Source organism: Triturus cristatus, chromosome 4_1 (genome assembly GCF_964204655.1).
Source record: "Triturus cristatus chromosome 4_1, aTriCri1.1, whole genome shotgun sequence".
NCBI lineage: Eukaryota > Metazoa > Chordata > Amphibia > Caudata > Salamandridae > Triturus > Triturus cristatus.
This window is the reverse complement of record NC_140585.1, coordinates 83,651,488-83,677,016: the sequence shown is the minus strand read 5'-3', so window position 1 is coordinate 83,677,016 and position 25,529 is coordinate 83,651,488. Positions and strand designations below refer to the sequence as shown.

The window sequence follows — 25,529 nt, the reverse complement described above, 5'->3', positions numbered from 1 at the left end:
GAGGGAGCACTTGCACTTTGGCACTGAAAAGCAGTGGCAAAGTGCCCAAAAGCATCTAGACCTGCAAAAATGAAGTCCAACACACAGAAAAGAAACACAGGAGGCAAAAGCAAAAATACAGGGGAAACCCACGCCAAGGATGCCAGGTCTAACACGTGTCCCCTCCAGCTGAAGTGTGGGAAGAACTACCCACCCTCTTGGGAATTCTCTTCACTAAGGCAGAAAAATCTGGACAGACCATCAGCATAGGCGTGTTCTGTACCAGGGCGGTGTTCCACCATAAAGTCCATCCCCTGTAGGGAAATGGACCACTTCAACAACTTTGGGTTCTCACCCCTCATCTGCATCAACCATCTGAGGAGCCTGTGGTCGGTCTGAAACCGGAAGTGAGTCCCAAACAAGTAGGGCCTCAACTTCTTCAGTGCCCAGACCCGGGCAAAAGGCTCATGCTCAATCCCACTCCACCTTTGTTCCTGTGGAGGTAACCTCCTACTAATGAAGGCCACGGGTTGATCTAGGCTCTCCTCATCTAGTTGTGAGAGCACAGCCCCCACAACATGCTCTGTAGCATCTGTCTGCACCACACAAATTCCTGTGAGAAGATGGGCGCCTTGAGCACGGGTGCAGTGCACACTGCAGATTTAATCCCCGGTGATGCCCAAAAAGGCTCTCACCTCTGTCTGGGTCTTGGGGGGTTCCCAAGCCAGAATGGTGTCAATCTTAGGCTCTAGGGGCTCCACCTGGCCGCTTCCTACCTGTGTCCTTAGTACACCACTGAGCCCTGCCCAATCTGGCACTTGCTTGCCCTGATCGTGACGCCTGCCCTCTGCCGAGCCTTAAACATTTCCCAGAGGTGGTGCAGATGTTCCTCCCAAGTGGCACTGAACACTGCTATGTCATCTAGGTAGGCAGCACTGAAATCCTCCAGCACGGCCAAGACCTGATTGACCAACCTCTGAAAGGTGGCAGGGGCATTCTTCAATCCAAAGGGCATCACCCAGAACTGGGAGTGCCCCTCTGGTGTTGAAAATGCAGACTTTCCCTTTGCCCCATCACTTAAGGCAATCTGCCAGAACCCAGACGGTAAGTCAAACGTACTGAGGTTCTTTTCAGCTCCCAACTGATCCATGAACTCATCAGCTCTGGGGATGGGATGCTGGTCATTCCTGACTGACTGAATTGAGTCCTCGGTAGTCCACACAGAACCGGAGTTCTGGCGTGGCACCCGGTGTGGCAACATTTGGAGCCAAGACCACTGGGCTGTACCAAGGGCTGTTGGAGGGCTCAATCACTCCTAGAGCTAACATCGTGGAGACTTCCTCCTTGATGCTAGCTTTGACCTTGTCAGTCGGTGGCATAGTGCGAGAAGGAGCCGAGTCGTCACCCGAAGGAGCCCTGTATAACGAGGGAACGGGACCCGGAACACCAAGAGTTAATGTCCTGCGGCCCTTTTTGCCTGCAGATTGAGGAACCACCCCTCCCGCGGGACAACCAATGGAGTGACGCGCTGTCAGAGAAGAGGGCGGAGTCCATAGTTGAATGGGAGATCCCGAAAGACGCCAAGGTGTGCGTGTTCGGGAAGCAGAACGGAACCGAGTGGAGCACCCTTCGAGGACGAGAAGCAGACGGATCCAAGACAGAGTGAGGCCGAGAAGCAGACGGGTCAAGGACAGAGCGAGGACGAGAAGTAGACGGGCTGGAAGCAGAGCGAAGACCCAAAGCAGACGAACCACTGAGGCGTACGGAGACAGCAGGTGCCGAAGAAGAAGAGTGGTCGGAGGATTGGTGGTCACCCCCAGAGGACGCTGTAAGGCCGCCGTAGCTCAGGAGAGCTGCGGCCCCCCTGCGGTACATGAATCGGGGGAAGGGAGGGGGGTGGCAAATCCAAGGGATTCAAGGGACACTTGGAGGGGGTGAAAATCACTCGCACCTGGTTTCCTTTCTTCGCACTTCCCCTCACAACCCCTCACGGCCTTCTTTTCACACTGCAGACCGCTTCAGTCACAATAGCTAACGGACAAGAAAAATGACCCCCCCCCCCCCCCCCTGTGTGTGATTCTCCTGCAATTCGGAGACCCAAGAAAATAAATTAAAGAAACCCGGCAGCTTGTGAGACCAGATTATGTTTTTTTTTCCCTTTCTTCTTTTTTCTTTTGTTTCCCTGTCTTTTCACGGTCATGGCCGAGTATTAGCGGAGGGGCTTAACGGAAGGCTAGTCTGAACCTCTCTTATTCTTTTTTTTTTTTGTTACCCATGAGCTCTGGTTCTTTATGTCCTGGTGATGGCATGGTTCGCACTTTGAAGGAGCGTCTTTGCCTATTAGGACAGCCGCATTAACCACATTTTTCTTTTTTTTTACTCGGGGAGTTGTCATCATCCCGTGGAGAAGAAGACGATCTTCAACCAACCAACCCCAAAGTCAAGACAATCCCGGTTTCCTCTTCCAAACCCTTCATCTTGTTCCGCTACCATTTCTGTTGTGCTTGATTCCAATAAATGTTGCCATCATTCAACAGCCTATAAGACCTCCTCGCTTTATTTTCCACCCATCCCTCTCACACATAGCTAGAGCTTCTGGCGCCCGGGGCTATCTCTCAGATTGCCACCCATGGCAGGTGGGGGGGGCAGAGTGGTGGTGCTGGGGAAAAAGGATGGCGAGCACTTGAAAGAGGTCCGAGAGGTGCATCAGGAAGTCCCACTGCCCTAGCTGTTGTGCAATGCAATACAGGCTGTGCTGCGCGTGCGCTGCACACTAAGTACATTCTTCAATTTCTACTGAGTTTTGGATTAAAAAAGATGAAACATAAACCGAAAGAAAAGAAAGCAAAATGTACTCCTTGAGAATTACTTTATTGAGTCGAGTCTTCAAGGGTACAATTACTTTTGGGTCTACATGACAGTTCCGCACCCGTTAGATCTAAGTTACATGTCACCGCAGGTACTTGGTTCATATTGCCAGGCACGATACGTGATGCCCCAGCCACTGACTCTGGCCCTATAAAACAATTATTGCAAGTGGGGGAAAAAAATTATGTCTCACCTCAATCCCCTCTAACCTTTGTGTTATGGGTGCTATGAGATCTTTAGTCATTGACTCCAGTCTTGTGAAAAGAGTGTCCAACAACAGTTCAAGGTTGGGCCTGACTGGTAGTGGAGACTTTGCCTGCGGTGACTTCCTCTGGACTCTATTACGGCCAATTCTCTTCCCCTTGGTCGGGAGACAATCCAAATGTAAGTAGTCTCCTGCTGTCAATATGGCTGTAGACATAAATGTGGATGTAGCCGGCTCAGCAAGGGGGACCTCCTTTAATGTAAGCACAGGTGCAGGTGGGCTAGGAATCCCCACTGTGTCCCCTATCATCCCTGACACCTCTCCATTTTTGGCCACAGCAAAACCCTGAACAAGTTTCTCTATCTCCATAGAAATCCTTCTCTCGGTCAGTGCTATCTCCTTCGTTATGAAATGTGCTGCTCTAGTCAAAATTGAGTCAATGGTCGCTGCCACATTACCCCCTGGGGCCCCCCTTGGCCGACAGCCATTTTCCTTTTGACCATGGCTAAAGGAACTAGAGTCACAAGTCTTATATGGGCCACAGCACGCACCTCTTGGGGGGGTAGGAGAAATGAGTAACACACTCCCTAATCTGAAGGGAGCTTAATGGCAAAATACCAGAGAGGTCAAATATAAAAACCACAATAAAAGAAATATTCTTAGTACCTTAATCTTGACCTTGATAAGAAGTTGAAGAAACCATATCCTGACAAACCGAGAACCAAAGGATTCCAAGGTAAAGCCAAGAGTCCTGGCCCAGCCCAGCCCTTGTCGGCCACTGCCGGGCACAGACGGGCCCTCCCTTGACCCGGGCTTTGCTCGGGCACGTTCACATGCGTTCCGCACTGGGGAAGCCCCGAGCTGCCTTTATGCGCATCCTGGTGTTGAAAACACATTGGCTGCGCGTCTGCCGCAAGGCCTGGAGGGGGATGAAGTTTCCGGGTTTTGCGATGATGGGCTGCAGCGCTGCTGGAGCCCCGAGCTGCCTTTAAGCGCCTACTGGTGCGGAAAACATGATAGTGGCGCGTCTGTCGCAAGGCCTGGTGGGGGATGAAGTCCACGGCCGATCCCAATGCAACTAGTTAGACAGGGTAACCATCGCGGTTGCAGTGAAGTGGTAGTGGTGCATCGTGCAGTGTCCTGACAGTCAGAGGCTCAGTGGCGGTCGTCCAATGGTGTTGGTGAGGCCAAGGCTTATGATGCAGTGAGGCGGTTCTCCATGGGGTGCTGGCAGGTCACAGAGCTGGTCTGTATTCGGGTCAGGCAACAACTGTGTCGGTTACAGCTGGGCAGAGAGAAACAAGGCGTTGCGGAGTGTGGTGCCCACAGGATGCGGTGCAAGCAACGGCACAGTGACGGTCGTTCAGCGGCGTCAGTGAGACCAGAGATGCGGTGCAGCGTTGCTCTCAGCAGTGCCTTCAGGACACAAAACCAGTGACGGACTCGGTGACCGAGTCCGCTGCTCTTTACTTCTGCAGCGACTGAAACTAGCAGTTCCAGAGACGGTTCCCAGAAGGATGGCGAAGTCTTTGCTGCTCCTGAGACTTCTTGAACAGGAGGCAAGCTCTACCTCAAGCCCTTGGAGATACTTTCACAAGCAGGATACACACAGAGTTCCTCTCCTTGGCAGAAACGGCTACTGCAGGCCAACCCCAGACAGCACATAGCAAAGGGGCAGTACTCCTCCTCCAGTTTCTTCCAGCTCTTCTCCTTGGCATAGGTTCCTCTTGAAGTCCAAAAATGGTCTAAAAGTCTGGGGTCTGGGCCCCACATTTTATAGCACACATTCCTTTGTTCTCAGGTGGCAGAGAACCCCTTTGTCCAGGAAACAACCAGTTCTGTCCTCTCTGGTGCAACTGCCCGGCAGGAGGTGGAGACAACATTGTCCAAGGCAGACCAGGCCCATTCAGGTGTGAAAGAAATCTCCCCCCCCCCCCCCACTCTGAATGCAGCCCAGGTCTATTCATCCCAGCCCTGACTCAGGACACACATCAACCCCCCCCCCCCCCCCCCCAAGTGGCTGTCTGAACAGAATGCACATCCCCAGCCTCTGTCACTCCAAAGCCAGACAGTCAATACACAAACCTAGCAGAGGCCCACTGGATGGCTAAGGAAGAAAATACCTACTTTCTAAAAGTGGTATTTTCAAACCCAGAATGTAAAAATCAACCCTATTAAAGGATGCATCTTTAGAGCCTGAGTTCAGGCATACTAAATTCCATGTTCCTATCTTGTTCTCATGGGTAGTTATACTTATAAGATGTTATAAGTAAACACCCCATTCTCTCCTATGAGACAGATGGCCTATCCATAGTGAAAAATGAAATTGGCAGTATTTCACTATCAGGACATGCCACACACATCAGGGCATGTCCTACCTTTCGCATGCACTACACCCTGCCCACAAGGGTACCTTGGGCCTACCTTAGGGGTGACTCACATGTAAAAAAGGGAAGGTTAGGGCCTTGCAAGTGAGTGTACTTGCCAGGTCGACATGCAGTACCAGACTGCATACAGACACTGCAATAGCAGGCCTCAGACCCATTTGCAATGCTGTTTGGGTGGGTGGCACAATCAGTGCTGCAAAGCAACTAGCAGCATTTGGTTTACAGGCCCTGTGCACACATGGTGCACTGTGCTAGGACTTAGCAGTAAACCAAATAAGCCAGTTGTGACACACTTATCCATAACAACGATTACAGAGGGAGCACTTGCATTTTGGCACTGAACAGCAGTGGCAAAGCGCCCAAAGCACCTAGACCAGCAAAAACGAAGTCCAACACACTGAAAAAAAACCCAGCAAAAGCAAAAATACAGGGGAAACCCACGACCAGGATGCCAGGTCTAACATAAATCAAATATGCCAATCAGGGAGAACCACTCCTAATAACAATTTACACAGAGAGCATATGCACTTTAGCACTGATCAGCAGTGGTAAAGTGCTCAAAGTCCTAAAACCAACAACAAAAGGCCAGGAAAAAATTGGAAGAAGAAGCAAAAGGTTTGGGGATAACCCTGCAATAGCGGCCAAGTCCAACACAACTCCTTTTCAGCCTAAAGCCAGGGTAGACCAATCCATACCTCCATGGGCTTCCGTGCTTGGGGCGATAGAACATGGAACCTGGCCCCCAACAGTAGGGTTCTATTCCCGTTCTACGCCTTTCTGAACCTAGTTGGATCCCTCTATCAATACTCTCAGGGCCCACTAATCTGGCCAATAGGGGACCCTTCTCCTTACCTGTGAACCCCATCTGTGCAGTGCCTTAACTTACTTTGCTCACAGATGTGTCCCAACAGGCAGACAGTACCCACCTGGCCCTCTCAGGGCTCTCTAACCTCTGAGACATCAGAGAGTGGGGGGTGGTAAGCCCTAGGTGCCTGGCACCCTTTGTCCACTCTCCCTCCTGTCAGGTCAAGGATGGCATCCTAACACTGACCCAACAGCCCAGGGTATGTACCCTGAAACTAGACAGGAGACTGGGGTGGGCTCTCACACACCCAGTTCCCCTCCCCACGGGCTCTGCACCCTCCGATCGGGAGCAGTATCTCTCGATTCTACAATTGTCAGGGCACCTGTGGCAGGTGTTCTGCACAATTCTCCCACCATTTCAGGGGTGCTATCCTGCAACTGGCACACCAGCCTAGGATCTGTCCCCTGAGGCTGGACACAAGACTGGAGTGGGCTTTCCCACACCCGGTCCTCCTCTCTGGGGCTCTGAACCCTCCCATGTGGAGCAGCACCCCCAGAAGACAAACTGGTAAGGGGACATTTAGCAGTTGCCCTGTCCTTAGATCATGGGGGACACCCTGAATCTGGTCCTCCAACCCAGGTTCTGTACCTTAGGCTGGACCTGTGCCTGGCAACCCAGGACTTTTGGGGCAGTACACCAACCCCCCTCCCCCAAGGGAAACACACTCCTCATGAGTTGTGTGAGAGTCTGCCTGGCGCAGGTCTCCAGCCTCCTGTCCACCTTACAGAGCATGAAGACCCCCCCCAGGCCAAAAGTGGCTTCACCAGGATTAGTCATGGGGTGCTCTGACCTCAGAGCCGGCAACCCTTGACCCACTGGTCCTTCCACTGGGGACTGCGTCCCCCCCTCACACTTTTCATGCACCCTCCCAAATGGAGCGGTGCTGCCAGACACCAGAACTGGTGGAACACTTGTTACAGCAGTCTCCTCCAGCTCACCTGACACCTTGAGATCCCCCTCAGGGAATGGCCTCCCGGTACAGACTAGGCTCCCCTCCTGGTGTTCACTCATAGAACCAAACAGGCCCTGGGACAGTGTTTCGGGCACCGTGGGACACAGCCCACACCCACTCCTTCTCCTCTGAGACAGGGCGTGGGACCCTACACCCCTCCCACTAGACTGGGACCTATCTGGGCTACCACAAACCTCCCCTACCTCAATTGGTTGGGGAAAGCATGAGCCACTACCCTCTGGATCACTCGAAAAAGCTTATTCAGACCCTCAGGAATCCAACAAAAGGTTTGCCTCCAGTGCAAGCTCCCTGGGGTCAGAGAACTCACACTTCACCGGCTGTTGGCTCTGGAAAACAGGGACTCAAAATATGCTCTCCAACAATTGAATCACCCAGCCCCACATACATGTTGACCAAGCTTCTTTTTGTCTTACCCTCCAGTGCCGCACACAAGTACCTCACATCACCCTCCTTAGACTGGCAAGACAGTGTCTGACTCAACCCACACTCTTCTGGGTGGTCTCCATACTCACATACCAAGGCTTCTACCATGGGGGAACCCCTCTCCCTGCATCTCTCATCTAGAGTCTGTAGAGTGTCCCTCCCACCACTAGGAATATGAACCCCGGTGCTAGTTTCCCAATCCACCTCAGGGACACTGCACACCACTGGAGCTACCTCATAACCCTGAACCCCTTGGTGTTTGTCAACTCACTCCTTCAAGTCAGGCACTACATCTCTGGGTGTGTGTAATGCTCCCTCAACACTAGACACTACATTTTTGCTGCCACCATCTGAGCTGGACTCCACCTCCAACGCAGACAAGCTTACTTCCTGAGCAACGCGCATTTCCTTTGTCTTGGTTAAGACACTCATGGCCTCAAGCCTCTCGAGCTCCACATCAAGCTCCCTTATTCTCAGCTCATGAGCTGACTCAATTTCTTTTCTTGCAAGGCACTTGCCTTTTTCTGAATTTCCATTTCCAATTTCCTTGTCTGGAGCTTCAGCAGCCCCAATTCATGATTTCTGACCCTTTGGTTCGCCTCCATTTCCTCTGGAGACAAACTCCTGGAAGAATGATTGCTGCCAGCCCTAGAGCCTGCTCTCCCAACCGGCAAATACAGGGATCTAAACCGCCTTCTGGTGCCCCTCCCCATCCACATCTGCATCATCTGTCTCGTCAGCTTGGCTGGCCTCCCACCAGGCCCCTTAGGCCTTTTGTAGCTCCTATTTCCTAGAGTTGCTCCTCATGGGACATCCAAAGCTCCTGCAGAATTGCTTAAGTTGCTCTACCTTGTAACTACCTAATAGACACGGTGTGTGGATACTTTAAGGGTCAGATCAAAAATAGAACTTAAATAAACACAGTATGTGGTTGCATAATGGTCTGCACTAGTCCTGTGATGTACACCAATCACTGTGGCTCAAGTACAAATACATGTTCAAATCCTCACCGCTGACCACCAGTGTTAGAAATGGGGGTCTCTAGTTGGCATAGGTAGGTACCTTTGTCCAAATATGGACCCTTGCTTCTAGTCAGGGAAAGGGGGATATACACTTTAGATAACCCCTGCTCACCCCCGGGTAGTTTGGCACGAGCAGACAGACTTATCCCAAAGGCAATGTGTAAAATATTTGTACTCAAAATACACAGTAGTACAGTGATAACACCAAAAAATGGACACCACACCAGTTTAGAAAAAAAAGGATCTTTATCTAAACTCAGCAAAACCAAAACAACAAAAATCCAACATACAGGTAATGAAATACGACTTTAATACAGTTATTGCAAAAATAAAGCTTGTAGAAAATAAATAGCTCCAAGTGGGGCTACAGTGACGTTATGATAGTAATAAATCCAAAAAATGTCGCCGACCGCGAGGAGCGCAGCGTCGGGCACGAAGTCACACGGACCCTCAACAAACAGTACCTTGGAAATTAAGTCTGTAACATTGCACGGCGTCGTGGAGGTGAGGCGTCAGTGCCGAGGTTAAGGCCGGCTTCCTGACTGCCACGGGAGAGGCGAGGCATCATGTCTGTAAGGAGGCGACGTGTCAAGTCCAGGGCAGGGGAAGACAGTTAAGTCGGCTGTGAGGCGCTGGTTCTGGTGACGATGCAAAGTCGGCGAGTTTGTGGAGTCACCCTCGGCGGTTATCGGCGCCGCATAACAGGATGCAGGCACTGGCGATGACGGAGTCGATGCGAGAGCTGGCGTTGGGTACTACTGAAAACTGCGGGTGTCGGCGCGCATTGAAGGACCTCAGAGCTGCTGTGCATCAGTCACTTCACGAGCGGTGCCCTGGGCCTCGGTGCAGGTCGCGGCATCACAGCCGAATCGCTGATGATGTCGGAAACAGGTTTTCTTGCTACATTTAGGTTTCTTCCAGCTCCCAACAGCAGGAACGACCTCCAGAGGCTCAGAACTGGAATAGGCACCTTCTGGCAGGTCACAACTCTCAGCAAGTGAGTTCAGGGGATCTAGGGGGAAGTCTTTGTGTCCCTGAGACTTCAGAACTGAAGGCCAGCACACGTCAGGCCCTTTGAGATTTTCTTCAAGCAGGTTCAAAGCAAAGTTCCAGTCTTTGTCCTCTCTTTGGCAAAAAAGCATCTACAGGCCAACACCACACAACACACAGCAAAGGGGCAGTACTCCTCCTCACAGCTCTTCAGCTTTTCTCCTTGGCAAAGGTTCCTCTTCAGTCCAGAAGTAATCTACAAATCTGGGGATTCAGGTGTAATACATATACGCCAAAAAGTCTTTGTTCTCTTTGTGCAAGGGTCTCTGAGCACAGTTCAAGTCAGTTCTGTCCTCATTGGTGCAGTACGACCACAGGGGATGGAGACAGCATTGTGCAAGGGGACAGGCCTTATTCAGTTGCAAGGAAATCTACTCCCACAGCCAAGGTAAATTCAGCTCAGCTCTGAGTCATCCTGGAAGGGCCAGGAACACCTCAACCCATCCAGTGGCTGTCTACAGTGAATGCACATCCCCAGCCACTGTAACTCCAAAACCAGACAGTCAAAATACAACCAGGCAGAGGCACACAGAATGCTTAAACAAGAAAATGCCTACTTTCTAAAAGTGCCATTTTCAAACACCCAATTTAAAAGCCATCTTTGCTAAAAGATGTGTTATTAAATTCTGAGTTCAGGGAGCCTAAACTTTATTTCTTCATCTTGTCCCAATGGGAGGTTATACTTGTAAAATGTTACAAAATATTTCCCATTATATCCTATGGGGCAGATAGCCTTTCATTAGTGAAAAACGAAATTGGCAGTTTTTCCCTATTGGGACATGTCACACACACCAGTACATGTTCTACCTTTCACATACACTGCACCCTGCCCAGGGAAGTACCTTGGGTCTACCATAGGGGTGTCTTACATGTAAGAAAAGGGAAGGTTAGGGCCTGGCAAGTGGGTGCACTTGCCAAGTCAACATGGCAGTTCAAAACTGCACACAAGCACTGCAGTGGCAGGTCTGAGATACCTTTTCAGGGCTTCTCATGTGGGTGGAACAATCAGTGCTGCAGGCCCACTAGTAGCATTTGATTTACATGCCATGGCATGCTCAGTGCACTTTACTGTGAACTTACTAGTAAATAGTTAGAAATGGGGGTCTCTAGCTGGCAATGGTTGGCAATGGTTTGCACCATTGTCCAAGTAGGGGGCCCTTCTTTCTAGTCAGGGTAAGGGGGACACACTTCTAAAATAACCCCTGCTCACCCCCTTAGTAGATCTCAGTGCACTTTATTAGGGACTTACTAGTAAATCAAATATGCCAAATTACGGGTAATCACTCATGATAACAATTTACACAGAGAGCATGTGCACTTTAGCACTGGTCAGCAGTGGTAAAGTGCCCAGAGTATTAAAACCAACATCAGGTCAGGAAAAAATAGGAGGAAGAAGCAAAACGTTTGGGGACAACCCTGCAAAAAGGGCCAAGTCCAACATGCACCATAGCACAAAGAAGGTATAATGCACTCTGGCCTCATTTACAAGGTCCCTGCGCCCTCGAAACATCACTGAGTGATGGCCGGCAGTGCACACTGCAGGGCCATGTCTACAAGGCCACGTAATTCCACCCTGCATGGCTTTTTATGTCCTTGTAGGTATAAACTGAGGCAACGCTGCGCATAGCAGCCAATTTGAGCGACAGTGCAGGGGGGAGGACAGGAATGCACCGTATCTGATAGATACAGCCCATTCCTGCCCTTATTCTTTAGGCATAGGGCAGCGCAGCAGTAAGGCTTGCAGCACTGCCCTACATCAAAAGGTTGTAACTGAGGCCCCCTGTGCATAATTTGGGCCCTGGTAGTACTCACACCTCCTGGTAATTTGTGCAGGTTATCCACTGAAGCCGACCTAATGCCATATTTTTATTAACCCTGTGAGAAGTTGGCCTGGCGTATGCTGGTCACTAGTTATAGTTGCCACCTTGCACCAGTCCAATTCGACTCTTATGGTAGTTAGGTTTAAGACAACCTTTAAAGAAAGCTATCCTAGTGGTAGCTGTGGAGAGCAGCCTTCAGGCTAAGTCTTGAAGGAGTGTTAAGCTTATTGTTTTACCATAGATAACCTCTTGAATAACCAAATGAAAGAGTAGTCCACACAGGTATATATATAAAATATATGTATTTATTCTAGACAGAATCCCACAAGTCTCTTTATGAGGCTGAGGTAAAGTTACAATTCAAACAAGCATTGATAGATACAATAAATAGCACTGGAATCACAGGGCCCCAGGGGGGGACCAAACCATATATTAAAAAAGTGGTATAAGAACCACGACAATTCTACAGACAATGCCTAGGGCATTTAGGATCGCTGACCCCTTAAGAATCCACCCCAGGTTATGAGGAAGGGGACCCATGGGAGACACGTGCAGTGCAAATAGCTGCTATCGGGATCTCTATTATAGCCTCTGGAGAATGTCGCGGTTTGATTTTAAAAGATTAAGGACACTTCTAGCAGGAGTTCAAAGTCAAGGGCTTAGAGTTAAGCCTTTGGGGAGCCCACCACCACGAGAGTACTGAGGTACCACTGTTACCTGCCCCAGGGAAGCCGGGTGCATAGGTCGTTTTCGATGTCGGGTCGCGGGCTGATTTTCAATGGGAAAATGTACAAAACTGCTGCTAGCCAAAAGCGTCGATGATGTCGTGAAGAATGAAGTTGTAGATCTTGAATAGGAGATCCTGAAAGCAGAGGGGACAGAGTCTGGGTCACGGCACAGTGACCAGGGAGCTCAAAGGAAAGAGCCCTTCAATGTCGGGTGCTTCAAGTGGAAAGAGGTGTAGCTTGGATCTGCAGCCACGGGCTCCAGGAGGCTTCAAGGAAGGCCATCTTCTGGAGGGTGACTGTCCCACGTTGGATGAGGGTCGCTGCGGTGTTAGTGTCCAGATTGAATCCACTAAGCCTTGGCAACCGCAACCCATGCAAGATAAACAGATCAGCTACTGGTGCAGACCCACGAGGTCTGTGAGAAGTCTCCTTTGGAGAGACTGTAGAGCTGGCCTGGAGCAACAAGGGGAACTCTTAAATGTCGAGATTGTCCTCCGCTAGGGCCCACAAGTCGAGAGACAAGGGACCGCAGAAGGCAGCAAAATGGAGTGCATAAAAGGGAGCCCACGGGCCACCGGAGGGGGCTAGGGTGCTGATCTTTGGCACAATTGCTGCTTGGTGGTTGGCTCAATAATGGACCAAAGCAAAACTTCCCCACTGGTCAGGGTCGTGTGCTATGCAAGAGGTGGCCGGTGTCCTGGGGTATTGGGAATCTCGGCACCCACGCGGTCCACGGTGCTCAGACTTGCTCTGCACACTCACTGGCCTCTAGGATGCTTAGGAAACCCACCTCAAGGTTGCTGGAAGTCGTCGAAGTCCGAAGGAGCAGCGAAGTTCCAACCGGGTCACTTGCAGTGTAAATGTAAATTGTAAATGTAAATTGATACTTGTATAGCGCACTACTCACCCGCAAGGGTCTCAAGGCGCTTGTACGAATACCGCTGTGGAACCCATCCTGGCTTTCCCTGTGAGGCGTCGACTCCTGGGCACCCCAAAGGTGGAGGCCAGGCATCCTTTAGTGTTGTGGGGGCCATTGTGGAGATTAAGCAAACTATTGCTCAGAGTTGGACTCCATGATTGGAATAGGCACCGAGGCGAGAATTATCAGATCCGTGGAATTTTGAGCCCAAGACCCACCGAGGCGGGGAATTGAACCCTGGTCCCGGGCCAGACCTCTGCATCAGGGTCTGCCGCTCTAACCATTGAGCCACACTTCTGTTTCAGGGGACTGCCAAGCAGGGGGATAACTCCTTTATCCCAAGGGCGATTTCTTCAGTCAGCTGGGCAGCAGCTCGTCGAAGGTCAAGTCTGTGAAGTCCAAGATTAATCTGAGGCTCTGGGGACACAGTATTCACCTTTATCCCCAAGATTAGGGGAGGGTCCAGATCAGAGCTTACCAATTAGAGTTGAGGCGGGAAAGGGTGGCTACACCCACTCCCCTTTCTGTGTTTCCCACCTGGGCGATGGGCAGGATGCCCCTGAACCGGTTCCAGGCGGTGTATGCAGAATGTAGGCGCTGTAGCAGCCTACGTGCAACTCTGAAAGGCAACATATGGTGCATCCACCCAGTTCCAATCCACATATCCTGTCTGGGGAGGTGCTAGCACCTCCCTGCCACAGGAGCCCTATTGTCCAGCTGGCGAGGCTGGGATTTTCCCCAGCAACAGCCAGCCAGAGTCGTGTGGGTGGCGGGTAGTAGCCATTTTGTACTACGTGTGCACTTTTAAATTGGTGTCTAAATTCTGCCGCTTTTCCCATATCGCCCCTCTAGCAGGGGAGAATCGTGCCCTCATGCCCATAGCTGGACTGGAGGTATGATTCCTACATGTTTGACATCAAACACGATATGGTTCTGTGTAGCCATTCTCAAGTTATCACGCTATCGCGATATACTTATAATGCGGTTAAGAGTATATGGTATGGCTACACTACAAACAACCCAGCAATGATTTTACGAAGGTTGCAGAGGGGCCCTACTCCGGTAGGGGTCCCCCCCTCACACATACCTCAGCACCCTGCCTTGTAGGATTAGCAAGGCCTGTTATAGGGGTGACCTATGAGAGTATATGTGTTGTAATGGGGTGGGATATAGGGAACCTATATCCCTGTAAGGGGTGCTAGCACCACCTTACCCAGACTACAGTAGTGGTCTGGTGGTGTCAGTTTGTATGGCTGTCCCAGGGTGGCACAATAAGTGCAGCAGCCCTGGTAGGCCTACTGAGGGACCCATGCCCTGGGTACCTAGGGTACCATCTACAAGGGACTGTCAGGGCATCCTCAGCATCCAATCGGTTTGTACCTAGGGTACTCACATCAGTTTTAAGGAGAAAGCAGATAGGCTGGGTTCCTGGATAGCAGGATCCCAGCCAGACTAGTCAAAAACCACTCAAATACCAGGCAAAAAGTTGGGGGCAACCATTAGTCAGATTCCACCTTCCTACAAACCCCTTTGATACTGTTGCAGGGGCTGAGCAAGTTGAGGACTGGGTTCTTAGTGTACGGCTAGTTGCTCATAAGCCCTTCTCAACTGTGGCCCCAGGCACCCATCTGTTGTCCTACAGGTTGCAAAGATTGCTTCCAACCACTGTGATAGCTACGCCCAAGACCTCTACCATCTTCACTTTTCTTCCTGGGCCCTATTAACAAAACAAGAGAGTTAAAAGCAGACAGGAATGCTAAGTCTTGTTGGTAGCGTATAGATGTTCAAGGGCTGAAATATTTGATTTAATGCTCTCCAATATTTCCCAATGTGGTCCACTTAGCTACTAACCCATGATCGTTGTGGGTTTCCTCAATGTACTGCCTGTTACTTTGAGAAGGGGGCAGAAGGCTTACATTGTCTTTACCAGAAGATATTGATTCCAAGACATTTGTCCTGTTGTCCTTACGTGTTTCTTATCAGTGCCAGTTCACCTTTATCTTCATGAACTGATGATAGCTCTTAGACATCTTAGCTTGTCCCAACTGATTTTTGCTCCAAGGGCTACTGGAAGATGTGTCACTCAGGATTCATTTCAGTCCTATTGGTCGGGCCAGAGTTAATGAATCATAAAACCCCCATTTTACTGGCCCATGGTCCAGCCACAGGTTACTGACCTACAGCAGCTTGAATTACTTCCCAGTGGACTCCACAAACTGGTGATTAGTTTTTGTCCACCTGGTTAAGGACTCATTGTCTTCACTCACAGGTGAAAGATTTCACGCCCTTGATTACTGCTTTGTTTTCGCTACCCACTGCTGATGGTGACAATTAACCTCGCCCTCACCACAACCCTAACCAAGCCTGAACCCTGCCCTTAACCATATGCATAACCACACCCTTAAACATACACTTAATTGCAACCCATGACATGACCAATGAGCACAGAATCACTTTATTGAGTGCCTTGAAGTTGACTCCCATTTGTGAAAGTACTTACAGGAAAGCTCTCATTTAAGTATTGCCTAATGACCTCCATCCCTTAGGGACCCTGTGACCACAAATTATTTATGCTACTCCAGCCTATCGCCCTTGACCCTGAGGTGTTGTCCTCGGAGCTCTATGTCTTATGAAATGTCTCTGAGTCCCTTAGGTTTTAGAGCTTGGCTTCCATGTCTTGGGGATTGACTGTCTCTCCTGCCCTCGTCTCCAGTTTCTGTCCCAAGTGCTTCAGGCCATAAACATTTACCCCAAGAGCTCCAGTTCCTCAGACCTTGAGCTCAGTCCCTTCAGGTTTTCTCCCAGGTTTCCTACTTTACTGTTCTCTTACTAGCACTTGGCCAACTTCCAGCAGCTACTCTCATCTAACACCTACACATGGCACTTTAATCTAAGATACTTTAAAAAGAGCTTGTACTTACCTGCGTGTCTGAGGCTCCAGTCCAAAAAGTGCTGTCGGTCTGGTTAACATTCTTTGCCAGGGTCATCAAAAAGGTGCCGTGCTCTTCATTCAAGATGCTGGTGAGATGGGCCTTCTCAAGCAAGTTCTTACAGTATGTCTTCAAGAGAAAAAAAAAAAGCGGGACGAATCAACTCACTTCATGACGCTTCGACAAATATCTCAAGACGGAACATTTGAGGAGAGGGGGCCTTACTCAAAAACACTGTATCAAACCTATGTGGAAGTGGGATAACATAAGAGGTATCGGGCCTCATTCACAAAGGTAACTTACACTTTTGGGTAAAGTTTACTACTTTTGGGTATTCACAAACTGCACTTTGGTAGTAAAATACACTTTTGTAGTAAGTCCAGCACTACACATGGTCACTCAATGGTACAGCAACACCCACCCATAGAAAATAATGGAGGTAGCAACTTACTGCATAAGTGTAAGTTACTACAAAAGTGAAGTTTGGGAATAGTACTTGGTGATAACGTTTGTAGTGCTACTGTAGTACTGCAAAACGTACAACAAAGGGCAGTATTTGAATCAGCCGGATCTCTTTAAAAGGGACTCTGGCTGGTCAGTGCACGAGAGATGTTCGACCCAAGGCGATCTTGACCAAATGTATCCTGAAGCCACCCTTCAGTGTTTGCAGTGGTCTGAAGCTTGCTACAGGAAATGCAAGGTCAAGAGCAGAGAATAAAAGGGTAGAGAAGCTCCTTCCAGGGAACTCTGAAATACCTTTTTGGAGCCCACATCACAACCACTAGCACATATTGGTAGGTGGAGGGAGGGAGTTTACCAAACCACTGCTGCTGAATGAATTAGGAAAGGGATGTCCACTCAGAGAGCTTTGTGCAGATCTCCACATGAGAGGTATGGAAGGTTTACCCACAAAGGCACACCTCTTCTAGAGAAGATGTTGGGAGGAACTGAAAACACTTAAGAAAAACCTAGTGATAGAGGAAGGGAAGCTGATTTCACTCAAAGGTAATAACTATCTGCTGTCAGCCTATCCCGTTAGAGAGCACAGCACATAGTAAAAATGTTTATTTCTGCCTTGCAGCAACACAATAAAGCCATATACCGTCTAAAGACATATAATATATGATCATTTGGTATGAATTACCCCTCTCGCGTCCTCCAAAGTTGTCTGATCAATACTCGCTCTACTGCTTTCCACGCTTGTGAGCTTGACAATGTCACAATATACATGCAGATCAAAGCTTGGTGTGACGTTTCATCTACTACCTACTTTACGCACCCAGTCCCCTCAAATACACATACTTAACCCTTCACAATTTACTCAATGTCCCTGCTATGGAAGTGGCGATCATACATTGACTGACTGCGAGCTCACAGCCATCAATTTTCTGATAAAATCCTCCATATGTTAACATGCCACCCTTTGCTGCCACCCCAAACTCTTCCAAAGTTCACAAAATACTCCTTCAACCTTCTGACTCAATTCCAAACATCTCTCACATCCTATACAGAAAAGAACTGGCTCAAAGGTACCTATATTCAGCAACCATAATGCTTCTTAAGCTTTGTAGCAGCCTCGGACTACAAACCACAACCCTGGTCACATCAAAGCTACTTACTGGTTGCCATCTCCAACATGGCATTCTCCCCCACTCACTGACCCACATCCAACTTAACTGGGCACACAAAGACATAATCAAAGGCGGTATCCACCACCTCACTGATGCCTACCTTGAAACTCCATTTAGCACACACTCATTCACCCTCTCCGAGGCACTGAATAGCTGTCCTCTTTCCAGGATGCAAAACAAACTGTTGTACAATAAGTTTCCCAGTCCATGGAAACAGAAATGTTGCTGATTAGAATCTTCAGCAAAACAAGAACTCAGCATTACCCACCCCACCTCCCATGAGCCTGGCCTGGAAGCCAAGCAAGATTACTAAACTGGCTAAACCTCCCTCAGCCTGGGAGCACAGTTCAAAGAAGCACCCTCTGCTGCCACACCCAGCCTGAACAGCTGCACACTGCTGCTCCTCTTTCTTCACTGGCAAGTTCCTAACAACTGTCAGACAAATCAACAAGCAGGGCGGGCTTAGAAGCGTGCACACTGGTGTGTCATCCTGGTTATCAATTACTATTGGTTGAAGCGCACTCTACTCTCAGTAGTCCCACCTCCACTGGGCCATTTGTTTACCAAAATATAACCTCAATCCAAGAGGTGCGCCTGTCAGGGCTGTGACGCCGTGCGTTCACGTCCAACGCTTCTGTTCATGCGGCCGGTGTTCGTCTGGCCAATGGCGGGAATGATCACACCGGCCGGAAGAGCAGAAGCGTTGCACGTGAACGCACGGCTTCAGAGCCCTGACGATGTCCAGTGTGGACGGGCTGGATTGACTTTTGTGATGTGATCTGGATTTATACAATGAAAGTTGTGAAATAAATCATACTAATTGGATCTATATGAAGACTGCCTATGGACTTTCTTTAAATGTGGTTACTATGAAGCAATAAACTTGGGGAGGTTATTGATACAGGCGCTCCTCTTGGATTGAGGGTAAGTTCCTAACAATTTGATCTGTCATCACCAGAGATGAACGTTAATCTTACACCAACATTTCACCCACTCTATTTACGCCGCGAACCAACACTGACTGGAAACAACCATTACAACGCAACTTCCTTTACATCGCATGACATTACAACGCATGCCATTACAACTCATGTTACTACAATGCATGCCATTGCAATGCATACCATTACAACACATTATCAGGTAAGTAACAGGGATTTTTTTATTTTAGGGTGGGTGTGGGTTTTGGAGTACATGGGGATAGTATTTTTACCCCTACTCTATCCAAAATGTACCCTACTGTTGCACTCACAGGAGTGGGAATAGTAATTTTTACCCCTACACTATCCAACAGTTACCCTACTGTTGCACTCACTGGAGTGGGAATAGTAATTTTCCCCCTGCACTATCCAACACTTACCCCACTGTTGCCCCAAAAGTATTATGCTTTGTAATGGTATGCATTGTAAATGTATGCGTTGTAATGGTATGTGTTATAATGGTAGTTTCTGAAAATGAGTTGTTATGGCATGCGTTGTAAAATCATGTGTTGTAATGGTAGTTGCGATGTAAAAACCGCGTTGTAAAGCTATGCGTTGTAATTGTTTGCGTTGTAACGTCATATAGTCAACACTGACACTCAACAGAAATGTTCATCTTTCTTTGTGAATGAGTTCACAGCATTGTAATGAATAAAAGTTCTCAGACTATTGAAGCGCTCACGAGGCCTCTGCCAGGGCTCCAAGGCTGCTGCACCCACAGACGCCATAGCTCACTCTCATCAAATGCAGCAACGGATCTCTCATGGGATGGTTCCCAAGGCACAGAGGGGTTCCTACTCATAGCCCTCAAGGAATCTCTTTCTTGAACCTTTGAGCTAGCGGCCCACAGTCTTGACGCTCCAAAATCACCGAGCAAGTCATCAGAGCCCAACTGCAACACCTCATTGAATCCATATTGATCATTTCCCAATGCTAAATCTGGAAACTGCCCATTCCATTGTGGATACCACTCTAATGACTGTCTGGACACCTTACTATGGCAGTCCACCAGGGCTTCGTGATCATGTTGACACTACTTGACTTCTTGGCAGAAGTTGTTCCCACAGACCACAACATACTCATATGCCAAATCCACATAATAGTCAAAGCATCAACCAGTCCTTTTGTTGGTTCAAACCCTTACCCAGAGACAAGAGAGCTTCAGACTAGGGCACTGCATATCCACAATCACACAACTCAATGCAAACCTAAGGACAACATGTGGCTCACATATGACAAGTCCTACAGGTCGCAGCCATAAGGCAATGATCTAATAAGCTCCATGGGGCAGATGCACACTGCATGCACCGCATCCACCTTCAAACTACCAAAGTGCTGATTAACTGCAGTGGCCCGAACCATTCTATACTGCGAAAAATCCTAATTTTAAGACTTTCGGTATTCACAGAAGGCATTTAGGAGTCCTAAACTTAGGACTACTAACTTCTGTGAATACCGAAATGAGTAAGTGCCTTCTGTGAATACCAAAATGAGTAAGTGCCTTCTGTGAATACCAAAATGGTAGTAAGTTTAGGATTTTGTCTTAAGTTAGTTCTGTGAATCGGGCCCTTTATGTTTAAATAGAGGCTGCAAGAACAGTTGCTGTACTGGCTCTTGGATGCTGGGCAGTGATTGGAGGTTCTCCTTTTCAATTAAGAAGTTGCCTTTTCAGTCCAACTTCTCAGACAAGTCTTCTTTTCATGAACTTCACATAGGCAACGATAGGCGCAAGAACCTGTCTGTGCCTTGAAGGAGGTGACCCGCTAGGGGCCACCCGGGTCACTTATGACCACCTCTCTGCCTTCCGTACCAAATGAAGAGTCGGTCAGACAGTGGAGAATAGAAACCAATAACTATTTATTTGTATACAATCAGAGCGGAGCCCCGTCTGCACAGCCTCTGGGAGTGCTACAGAGGGGAACTAAAGAACAGCGAGCATAACGATACATTATTTACATTTCATAGTTGGGCAAAGACACCCCACAGTGGAATTTTCCAGGCAGATGTAACTGGACAATGGAATACAAAAAATGCTTTCTGTTCTCGTATCGTGCACAACCCAGCACAGTCCAAGTCTGTTTTACCCTGGGCCGCGATTGAACTTCACTATCAGACAAGTGGGAGAGGGCCTCTATCTAGTAAGAGAGCTATGCGCTGGCTTGGACTGTTACTCATTACTAAAACAAAACTATCATTACAGAAACGAAACTTAGCAAAGGGCATTTCTCAGAAATGGACGGGATTAGTTTTGAACAGCCTAAAATGGCGCCTGCAATGAAAATGGTGTAGCGAATGCTAACTAAAACATGGCATTGCATGAGCATCCACTGGGCCTAATCTAACAGTCTAGAGAAACCTCAACACTTCCTGAGTGAAAGGGAGAAACTCCAGCTGCTGCCCAGCACCCTAGAGTCAACTCAGAAACTGCTCTCACAGCCTCTCCTTAAACATAAACATTCCAGATAGAACATACCCACAAGAAGGAAGAAAAGAGTAAGTATATACACACAAATAGATCAAGCAATTTGTGTCACATTGCCGCAGCAGTAAATTTGTTACAGCCTTTAGGGTCCTGTGGAGCAAGTACCGAATTTCAGAGAATTTTGATGAAGTGATTTGAAGATTGTTACCAAGTATTTCAAATGCGTTCCTACAGCTAATAGTAACCAACGCAACCTCTTTGTATGATTTAGACACACCTGCCACTGCTCTTGCTGCATGAATCTGAGTTTTCTTAATGTGGCCACTGATTTTCTTTGTTGCCCCTAGGTAACACCTACTCCAGTAGCCAAGAGGTGGTCTGACTATTGTTCTAGCTAGAGTTGTCCTTTACTTTTTCCAGATAAAGGCATAATTTTTTAAAAATGCTAATATAATACACATATACTAGTAAATTGATCAACGTGTTCCACTATGGAACGCCTTTGGCGAAATACCGCACCCAGAGGAAGATTTAATAAAAAACATAGGGCAATGCAGTGCAGCTCTGCATCGCGTGAGTAGGCAGCACCATTTCTACTAACATATGGCACTGGTGTTCTCTTCCCAAGCGCAGGTGAACTTTCACACACACGTCACATCTTTGTGCTGTAGTGGAAAGGTGTATCTGTGATGTCTAGCATAGGTTTGGTACTTGAAGGATATCCTTAGCTTTGTGTTAAACTTCCAGGGTCTGAAGCATGGAAACGCCAATGTACCGCCCACGGTACTCCCTCTTGGCACAGAGTAGTACAAATCAGTGCAACATGCTTTTTGTATTACTTCAGGGGCCACTTTCTAGTGCAAAAGAAGTGTTGTGCAAGTCTGTACATGTTACCCTATAGAATAAGGAGTGTTTGTGGGTTAGACTGACCTTACTGCGGGCCAACAACCAGCACTTACCCTGCACAGGTCACCTGCATTCTGCAGGTCTGCACCTGAGAAGTTTGCCCACAATATCACAGTTTCTTGTAGGCTGTGTCCTTCATTCTTACTAGGTTTCATGTTTGCAGAACTGGAAAGGAACAAACCTGTGTAAACCAGTGGGTTCTCAACTCACATGCAGACTGGACCAAAGTACTGGATGGACACAGTGTGCCTCACCAATGGACTCACCAGGACCTTGCCATGCAAGCACAAGCTTGCACAAATAGGGACAGCACTGATTCTCCCTCCAAAAGCAATTTCTTATTACTTTTGAGCTGGACGGTGGTTTGTCAGTGCTGGGGATACTTGTCTTTGAGACCGATATGAAACAGAATGTAGGTATGTATGTGATATTTGTGCAGAGCAGAACTAGCTGGAAGACAGTGAAGTGCTATACAAGGTCAAAGGCAAAGATACAGTCAACAAATGATTTGTGGGCTAGAGTTTTTGAAAGCAATGGAGAGTAGGGTCCTAAGAATGTTTTTGAGGGATGTGACACAGTTCTTTGTACCAGCATGCTGGACTATGGGAACACATTCCATATATGAATCACTGCACGCTTCCTGAAGAGACTACAGACAATACAAAACTCAACTGCAAGCCTCATCCTCGACCTCCCCGGAAGAACCCACATCACACCCCACCACAAAAGCTACACTGGTTCCCAGTCCAGAAGAGATGTCAGGTCAAGATGCTGATCTACGCGTAAAAAGCCTGTCTCAACGAAAGACCAGCATACATCAACAAAGGCATGGCCTTCCACCAACTGACCAGACACTTAAGATCAGCCTCCCTGTTCCTTGCAGACAACCCCCAGATCAGCTGAGGCAACAGCGGAGGATGCTGCTTCTCGTACCTGGCGGTCAAACCTTGGAACAATCTTCCCGTGCACCTCAGGAACGCCCCATCGCTCCAGCAATTCAGGAAAGGACTCAATACCTGGCTGTTCGAATGAACAAATCACCACACAGCAGATAGCAACTCCAGCATCTTGAGACCATCACGGGTGATTTGTCATGCTTTATAAATACTTGATTAATTGATTGATTGAGGGAGATGGAGTGTGAGATGATTGAAGACAGACATGTAGCTTGGGCTGGCAAATTCCTTTCTAATATTAGTAGCCTACATAGCACTCGTACTCAGATGAGGAAAGAGATGTGAAGACAAACAGATTCAGAAAAAAAATGGAAAGTTCAAATTAAGAGAAATATTCTGGTGAGGAAGGGGAAAAGAAAGATGAGTCTTGTGAGTAAGAAATTGGTACGCTGAATCAGTAAGTGGCTCCATTTATATAAGTAAATACTAGGGAGGAGATCAGATGAAAGAGAAATATATCTTAAATGACTAAGAGAAACTGGGAGCAGCAGAATACCAGACTGAGTAAGACAGTAATAGGGGAGGAAGGAAGGAAGGAGGAAAGGAAGGAAGTAGAGAGAGTTGGAGCAGCTGAGCATGTAAGTGCACTGATTGGTGGTAAGATATGTAGTTTAGCAGTACTGTACCGCAGCTCCTTTCCAGCTCTCCTGCTGCACTACATACAGATGGCACTTGCGCATGTAGTGGATCCAGCCATCCTTGCAGGGACCCGGACAGAAGTATTCTGGTTTCAGAGGGGATCGGTACGGGTCATCGGGAATTAAGTTCTCATCGTACTCTGGAGATTCTTGGTGTTTCTGGCGATTGCTAAAGAGTTGACCTACAGGAGGAAGAGACAAACATGGTTGAGTGATTGGACTTGGCAGACCTACTGGAGTAACAGACAAACATTTTTCATTGATGGGATTTGAGTATCAGACAGCCATCCATCACTGATGGCACTTGGCAGACCTACTGGAGTAATAGACAAACTTTCTTCAATGATGGGATTGTGCTGGCCTACTGGAGTAACAGACAAACATTCTTCATGAATGAGACTTGGCTGGCCTACTGGAGTAACAGACAAACATTTTTCATTGATGGTACTTGGCTGAACTCTTAGAGTATCTGACAAACACTGTTCATTGATGGGGGCTTAGCTAACCTTCCTGTGGCCTGTGTCTGCGTTCTGGTGGGGGAGACTAGTAGGCTTGCTGTGCCAGCTGGATATTCCATGAGACACCTACTCCTCCAAGGTCTCAATCTTGTGGCACACTGAAAAGTGGCAGGCCTTTCACGTGGCTTACCCACTGCTTCCATCTTCACCTCTAGGGTTTGTTCTTTCCCCTCAGTGCACTTGCTTCCTGCTGAGGAGGCGGGTACCTCACTGTGAGAAGAGGAGCACAAGGTGGGTGATCCAGTTGGCTGGGAGTCTAAGGATGCCACTCTGGCGCGCTGCAGGGGCAGTATGCTGAGCAGAGTTGCATTGGTGGTTCCTCAACTACTGAGGTGTCCCCTTGACAGACAGGTGTCTGGTGGAGGACGTAGGAGGTAGAGGTTGGAATGTTTGAAGCCATCTCATACCAATGAGGACTTTGAATCAGCAGCATCAGACACAATGACCAAAAGAGGCAGAAAGAAGGGGGCAGCATCAACTTACAGAGCGGCTTGGTCACAGACACCAAGGTATCATGAAAGAAGGCAGTAGATTATGGCTAAAGATCCCAGCAGCTTCTTTGCACCTGTGGCGAGTGAACAGCTCACCTCCAGACAAAATCGCTGGACATAGGCCTCAGAACACCAGTTTTGCTGTAGACAGACAGCCTGACACTGCCTGATGTAAGCTGCTAGTTCATGATAGTTCTCGAGAGCCATGAGCAGAAGCACTGACCACAGACAGAGCGCGGTTACCAATATAGATTAAATTCATTCTTCTTTTAGAACCATGGCCACAACCAGACCCGAACTGGAAGTAGAGTCACTTATCCCAGATGGAGTTGTCATTGCTGCTGTCCTATGTTTCTCTTTCCTTCTGTTTCCACTCCCACTCTCTCACTGTTTCTCCTTGCTTTCACTCTGTTTCTCCTCTGTCTCTCGCAGTTTCTCTTTCCAGGCCTATTACGCCTGTTTCTCCATCCTCCTCCTCTCCTCTTGTTCTCGGTTAGCATCTCCCTCTCGAACTCTCTAGCTTTCTCATCTTCCTCAGACACAGCTTTCTGAAGGGCCAACTGCAAGCTTTGGATCTCTGCTACACTCAACCCTCCCAAGCGGTTTACTCCTGGAATTGGGGGCATTGGTACCCTAGAAATTCAAGGTGGTGTACACACCTGTGATATTCTAGAAACTAAGGGTGCGGGTTGTCTTGCTGAAACTATGGGAAATGCATGTCTGAGATATATCATGGTTCTCTCTGCAGAGTCAGCTACAGCGTGTTCTCTTTCACCCAGTACCGCAAACTGGTCCCTAATTAATTTAGCAAGTACCTC

The 25,529-nt window shown here is 48.4% G+C and overlaps 1 protein-coding gene across 2 annotated transcripts in view; it reads right to left on the bottom strand.

The window, feature by feature from the left end:
• LOC146839604 (dromaiocalcin-2-like) overlaps positions 1-25,529 on the bottom strand; it is a 106,463-nt gene that overhangs the window by 17,103 nt on the left and 63,831 nt on the right. For both annotated transcript variants that reach the window (XM_085650356.1, XM_085650357.1), the window contains exons 3-4: positions 23,691-23,884; positions 16,161-16,298 (exon numbers count right to left, since the gene is read on the bottom strand). In XM_085650356.1, the coding sequence (XP_085506482.1) occupies positions 16,161-16,298; positions 23,691-23,884 (332 nt within the window). The remainder of the gene's footprint in view (positions 1-16,160; positions 16,299-23,690; positions 23,885-25,529) is intronic.